Source organism: Musca autumnalis, unplaced genomic scaffold, assembly GCF_047663935.1.
Source record: "Musca autumnalis isolate F117 unplaced genomic scaffold, ASM4766393v1 scaffold_589, whole genome shotgun sequence".
NCBI classification, from domain to species: Eukaryota; Metazoa; Arthropoda; class Insecta; order Diptera; family Muscidae; genus Musca; species Musca autumnalis.
This window is the reverse complement of record NW_027412187.1, coordinates 24616-32096: the sequence shown is the minus strand read 5'-3', so window position 1 is coordinate 32096 and position 7481 is coordinate 24616. Positions and strand designations below refer to the sequence as shown.

Sequence of the window (7481 nt, the reverse complement as noted above, 5' to 3'; positions counted from 1 at the left end):
CACCGGGCATGACTTTCCCAATACAAAAGTTCACCGGGCATGACTTTCCCAATACAAAAGTTCACCGGGCATGACTTTCCCAATACAAAAGTTCATCGGGCATGACTTTCCCAATACAAAAGTTCACCGGAGATGACTTTCCCAATACAAAAGTTCACCGGGCATGACTTTCCCATTACAAAAGTTCACCGGGTACGACTTTCACAATACAAAAGTTCACCGGGCATGAATTTCCCAATACAAAAGTTCACCGGGCATGACTTTCCCAATACAAAAGTTCACCGGGCATGACTTTCCCAATACAAAAGTTCATCGGAGATGACTTTCCCAATACAAAAGTTCACCGGAGATGACTTTTCCCATACAAAAGTTCACCGGAGATGACTTTCCCAATAGAAAAGTTCACCGGGCATGACTTTCCCAATACAAAAGTTCACCGGGCACGACTTTCCCAATACAAAAGTTCACCGGGCATGACTTTCCCAATACAAAAGTTCACCGGGTATGACTTTCCCAATACAAAAGTTCACCGGAGATGACTTTCCCAATACAAAAGTTCACCGGGCATGACTTTCCCAATACAAAAGTTCACCGGGCACGACTTTCCCAATACAAAAGTTCACAGGGCATGACTTTCCCAATACAAAAGTTCACCGGGCATGACTTTCCCAATACAAAAGTTCACCGGGCATGACTTTCCCAATACAAAAGTTCACCGGGCATGACTTTCCCAATACAAAAGTTCACCGGGCATGACTTTCCCAATACAAAAGTTCACCGGGCATGACTTTCCCAATACAAAAGTTCACCGGGCATGACTTTCCCAATACAAAAGTTCACCGGAAATGACTTTCCCAATACAAAAGTTCACCGGGCATGACTTTCCCAATACAAAAGTTCACCGGGCACGACTTTCCCAATACAAAAGTTCACCGGGCATGACTTTCCCAATACAAAAGTTCACCGGAGATGACTTTCCTGTTCGCACAGAAAGTTTTTATGCGCCCGAAAACGAATTAAATAAAAACACTTGTTTTATTTCGTTTTAATTATTCACAATTTTTATTGGTTTATGTTTGCCGGCTATAAGTCAACTAAAAACAACATTATTCTCTAACCCCTTTTGTAGGGCCACAACATAACAGGGAACAAATTGAATTGAAACACAAAACAATAATGGACAACAAGAAAACAAATCGATCAATAAATGAACGATCGAAAAGAACGACAAGCAAAACAAATGACAGCAAAGGGCCACAGTTGCAAATATGTATGCACATATGTACATACATACAGAACAGTTTCTAACAACATTGTTGTTGTTGCCCTTCAAACATAAAGAAGAAAACGAATAACAAGCAAATGCATAAACTTAAAGTATGCAATGTTGTTGTTGTTTTCTATGACGAACAAAAGTGCCCAACGTACCTATGTACGTTAGGGTGAGACGACCATACAGAACATTAAGGTGGGCCGAACAAAATATTAAATTAAATAACTTTAAATTAAATAATAAAATGAAAGGCCCAAACGACACAAATGACAAACAACAACAATAATACAAAAAACACAATAGTATTCTGCTCCAACATCCTCCGCCCGTTGAAGCCTATAGGTTCAAACAACATGTGGTAAAGGAGCGATTTTGTCGATTGGGCGACCCCAGGACCCCATTCTTCGTATTCGATTATTCGGTACAGGCGAGACTGCCAACGACTTCTAGTTGTTTGGTAATAAGTTTACGAAACGACGTTATTCGTGTTTCACATGGATTGAGAGCGCTTGATGGCCATTCGTCCAATATTAGCTGTGACGGTTGATAGAAATTAACATTTGACAGACCAAACATGGTAACAGCAACACAACGCAGTTGCACGACTGAAATGAACTTTCCAAGAGCTAGTTCTTGTGGAAGCATGGGGGCAATATCAATGGATTTCGAATAACTCTTCTTTGGACATCTGTTGATGACATAAAAAACAAAAAATATTAATCGAATACATTTCAAATAAGTTAAATGCTTATCCATAATGTCCGAAATGACATTGATTTCGCAAATGGCGTTTATGGAGACTGCAGCTTTTCTGTATTCTGGACCAATCATGATGAATTCGTCTCCACTATCAACCCAATTCGAGCCGTCTTCTTGGAGATACGAGCAGCTATGAAATCGACCAGGTAATACGGACTCAGGAACAAAACGACAGCGAAATACTATATCGGCTGGATTACTTTTCCTTGTTATATGTCTCCAAAATACGTTTCGAATTTTTTCTTTGATCTCTCTGAATCTATTGACCACAAAATAGTTCAGATACGACGAACGAGGTTTGAACCACATAAATGTTGTCCAAAAGTGCAACAACGACACGAAATTTCTAATTTTGTATTCTGATTTGTGCCACGTTTGGCAGAGGAAAATGACAGCATGACGATGGGAAGATTGAAGAATGCTGACAACAAACTTAAAATTCCGAGTTAATCGTAGATTATTCGATACTAACAACAAAATTAATATGTTTGTAGTATTTGTGACATCGGGCAACTCGAAGCTATAAAGGAAAATATCTTGCTTATGTTTCCTGGATATGCACAGGTTTTTGATGATGTTGTTGTCCGATGTTTTCATGATGATGTTTGTATCATCATTCGAAGTGAGAGACGGATGTTTGCTATTCCTTTTAGGCAAATTCAAAATTTGGATTAACTCATCCCGTTTTAGGGCTAAAGTTTCAATGCTATCGGCGCGAGTGTGTACGTCATTGAAGTGAAGATCTTGCCATAAGATCTCCGAACCACAAGGATGATATGTGCCATGTTTATCTGCAATGAGAAACGAAATACGATTTGCGAAAAAAGAGGCGGCCGATAAGCCATTATTAACAGTGTTAAGTTGGGATACCTTTATATAGTCATCTTTGTAACTTATCCACAAAACGACTTGAAACCTTCTACCAGGTTCTTCAATCCGAAACTGCCGATACATCTTTGATATTTTTGCAGTGAGAGCGTATTTGATCCAGCGAAACGAAAAGAGTGTGGTGATCAAATCCTGTTGTACTGTTGGACCGACCATCAATTTATCATTCAACGAATGATTCGACGAAGTATGAGCGAAAGCATCAAATACAACTCGAAGTTTTGTAGAACTACTATGGGGTTTGAGAACGGCGTGATAAGGTATAACAAAAAGCGAATTATCCAACGATTGAGTGTAGGGCGACATGTGTCCGAGCGACACATATTCTTGCATGATTACTTCATACATCGATTTCAAAGTTGAGTCACGTTCAAGTCGTCTTTCGAGCGACAAAAAACGTCTACGAGATATTTCCAATGAGCTACCAAGATGATTGGGTAATTTCTTGAATGGAAGACGACCTTGTACTCTTCCATAAGAATCAAAACTACTATTTGCGACGAAATGCTCTTCACAAGCTTGCTCTTCTTCAGTATATGTTGTAGGAGATTTGGAATGCTCCTCAACTTCCCAGAATTGTTCCAAAGTTTCATCAAAATTTTGCTTTTCAAGTGTACTTAGAGTTAAGTTACACGTAAACGACGACGAATTAGAACGGCTGGGCGACGCACCACCAACTATCCATCCGAAAACTGTATTTGTGAGTGAAGGGAGACCATTTCCCAACGAAATTTTGCCATCTATCAACAAATCAAAGAAAACTTCGGCACTCAGGAGCACGTCGATACGCTGAGGCTTGTAGAACAAGGGATCTGCAAGTTTAATATTTGGCGGAATCTTCCACTGCGAAGTATTGATCAATTCACCAGGTTGGCGAGGCGAAATTGTTTTGGTAACTGCGAAACTGGAGGACCACTCGAAAGAACTACTTCTTGATTTTATTGTAGTGTCGACAGAAAACTTAATTGCAGTTCGAACTTCTGCAATTCCCGATATTTCTTGAGAGAATGGACGAAATTTAAGTTTCAATCTCTTTGCTGTTTCTTCCGAAATAAAATTCAACTCAGAACACGAATCGAGTAAAGCTCTTACAGTATGAAATGAACCACTATTATCCTTCATCAGAATCACTGCAGTTGGAATTATTGCTCTTCGAAAAGAACGAGCCACGAACGAAACTGGATTTGAGCTGGTTGATGGTTGCGGTGAATTACTATTCGAATTTGAAGTACTGGGTTGTTCTGGGGTACTGAAAATATGCAATATCGTGTGATGTGCAGAATCACAAACTCTGCATCGAGATTTTGAGGAACACTTCGAGACCATATGCCCTTTTCGAAGGCAGTTAATACAGTGTCCATTACGTTTTACGAAATCAAAACGTTCCGAAACAACGATGTTAGCGAACGACGAGCAAGTTGAGAGGTTATGTTCACTTGAGTTACAATATGAACAATTCGAATTTGAGTTGACAAAAGTATGAGCCGACCGATTGAATCTAGGAGAGTTATGTTTGTTTGGAATGACCTTTTCAGGAAATTCAGTTCTCTTTCTATGACTTTCGAGAAACTGACAACGACGACTTAAAAGTTCGTAGCACAGGTCCCATGAGGGCAACGATTTGAAGTCTTGTTTCTCATCATAGTTGTCTTTTGTTTCAATGTCCACTTTTGAAAGCACCATATGCACTAAAATTGCATTCATGACATCTGCTTCTGAGCCGAGCGACAACAACGAACCACGAACAGCAGATACGGTATCAATAAGATGGCGCAATGAGACACTATCACTTTTTTGCATTTGTGGAACATTGAACAACGATTCGATATGTTCTAAGAATATGAGCACTTTATTGTCATATCTTTCTTCCAATCGATTTAAAGCTTTTTCATAGTTTTCTTCACAAACTTGAAACGCTTCGACGACAGCTAAGGCAGGACCCGAAAGACAGTTCAACAAATAGTTAAATTTTTCAATTATACTGATCGATGGGTTTTCATGTACGATATTATGGAACGCAGTAATGAATCTTTGATATTCACTATATTTTCCATTGAAATTAGGCAACTTCAGTGAAGGCAAACGAGAATTTGAACCACAAGCTATTGAAGCGTTCATGAAACTAGATTCCATAGACACTGGACCACAATTTTTCTTTATCAATTTCAATATTTTTGATTTTGCCACGATAAATGTTTCTTCTAAATCGATACGAGAACTGTCATTTGCATTAAGAGCTTCAATTTTACTTTGTATATCACACAACTGTTTAAAATACTCTTCTAATATTTCGAGCCGACATTCTAAAATGGTCGAATCCATTTTCGAACCATCTTTTTCCACTTTCTTCTGTATGTTTGTAATATTTTTCTTTATTGAACTACGTTGTAATTTAAGAGAAGATAGTTCCGAACTACTAGCGTTCTCTTCCACAAATTCGGTACCGTCTTTGGGCATTTTGAACAAATTAAGAGAAGCAAAAAATCGAGCAACAAGAGAAATTGGCTTCGATTTTCAAAATAAAAGCGCCAAAAATTTCACAAAAATGCACAATTTTGCACTCAATATGGTGTCTTTTTTTTCAAAGTATTGGTTTCTAATACCAGTTAGAACAATTCTATTGTATAAGTGTAGTTTCCAAACACTTTCCACGAAATCTTGTATGTTTGTATATGTCACCGCGATTGCGTAACACCAAATTTCTCGAGCGACACAAAAAATTAACTTTCTGTTAAAGAATAATATTTATTCTTTTCAACAAAATTATATTTTCACGGCGGTAGCGATTAAAGCTAATCGACGAAAATGCTTATAAAGTGGGCGACTATTCGAATGTTGCTACAGCGAATATGTTATGCAACAACAACAACGAAAAACACAATTTTTTGAGACACAAATATCTCCACTTTATTCTAGTTTTGTTCAATTAATTATAATAATAATTAATTTACTTTAACTTTTAAAGCTACCGTCCTGCCACGGTCGCCAAAATGTTCGCACAGAAAGTTTTATTTATTTTGTGCCCGATTGTAAATAAAAACACTTTAGGTTTTATTTTCGTTTTAAAATTCACAATATTTATTTTCTTCGATAGTTGTTCGATATAAGCTGGTTATTTGTCAACTAACTAAACATTATCTTCTAATCCCTTTGTCGGGCCACAGAACATAGAGGAACAAACGAAATATGAAACATTTAACTCAATAGAGGACGACAATCAAAACAAAACATCGATCAAGAATTGACCGATCAAAAGAACGACAAGCAAAGGGCCACAGTTGCAAATATATATGCACATATGTACATACATACAGAACTGCTTCTAACAACATTGTTGTTGTTGCCCTTCAAACATAAAGAAGAAAACGAATAACAAGCAAATGCATAAACTTGAAGTATGCAATGTTGTTGTTGTTTTCTTATGACGAACAAAAAGTGCCCAACGTACCTGCGTACGTTAGGGTGGGACGAACATACAGAACATTAAGGTGGGCCGAATAAAATATTAAATTAAATAATTTTAAATTAAATAACAAAATTAAAGACCCATACGATACAAACGACGAACAACAACAATAAGACAAAAACACAAATGTATTCTGCTCCAACATTTCCCAATACAAAAGTTCACCGGGCATGACTTTCCCAATACAAAAGTTCACCGGGCATGACTTTCCCAATACAAAAGTTCACCGGGCATGACTTTCCCAATACAAAAGTTCACCGGAGATGACTTTCCCAATACAAAAGTTCACCGGGCATGACTTTCCCAATACAAAAGTTCACCGGGCATGACTTTCCCAATACAAAAGTTCACCGGGCATGACTTTCCCAATACAAAAGTTCACCGGGCATGACTTTCCCAATACAAAAGTTCACCGGGCATGACTTTCCCAATACAAAAGTTCACCGGCATGACTTTCCCAATACAAAAGTTCACCGGGCATGACTTTCCCAATACAAAAGTTCACCGGAGATGACTTTTCCCATACAAAGGTTCACCGGAGATGACTTTCCCAATACAAAAGTTCACCGGGCATGACTTTCCCAATACTAAAGTTCACCGGGCATGACTTTCCCAATACAAAAGTTCACCGGGCATGACTTTCCCAATACAAAAGTTCACCGGGCATGACTTTCCCAATACAAAAGTTCACCGGGCATGACTTTCCCAATACAAAAGTTCATCGGGCATGACTTTCCCAATACAAAAGTTCACCGGAGATGACTTTCCCAATACAAAAGTTCACCGGGCATGACTTTCCCATTACAAAAGTTCACCGGGCACGACTTTCACAATACAAAAGTTCACCGGGCATGAATTTCCCAATACAAAAGTTCACCGGGCATGACTTTCCCAATACAAAAGTCACCGGGCATGACTTTCCCAATACAAAAGTTCATCGGAGATGACTTTCCCAATACAAAAGTTCACCGGAGATGACTTTTCCCATACAAAAGTTCACCGGAGATGACTTTCCCAATAGAAAAGTTCACCGGGCATGACTTTCCCAATACAAAAGTTCACCGGGCACGACTTTCCCAATACAAAAGTTCACCG

General features: G+C 38.5%; 1 protein-coding gene across 1 annotated transcript; it reads right to left on the bottom strand.

The window, feature by feature from the left end:
- Positions 1-1687: 1687 nt before the first annotated feature.
- On the bottom strand, positions 1688-5377 carry LOC141388106 (uncharacterized). Its single transcript, XM_073958151.1, has 2 exons — positions 2985-5377; positions 1688-1961 (listed from the first exon to the last, which is right to left on the bottom strand). Exons 1-2 carry the CDS (start codon positions 5375-5377, stop codon positions 1688-1690), a joined length of 2667 nt encoding a protein of 888 aa, XP_073814252.1.
- Between the last annotated feature and the right edge of the window lie 2104 nt (positions 5378-7481).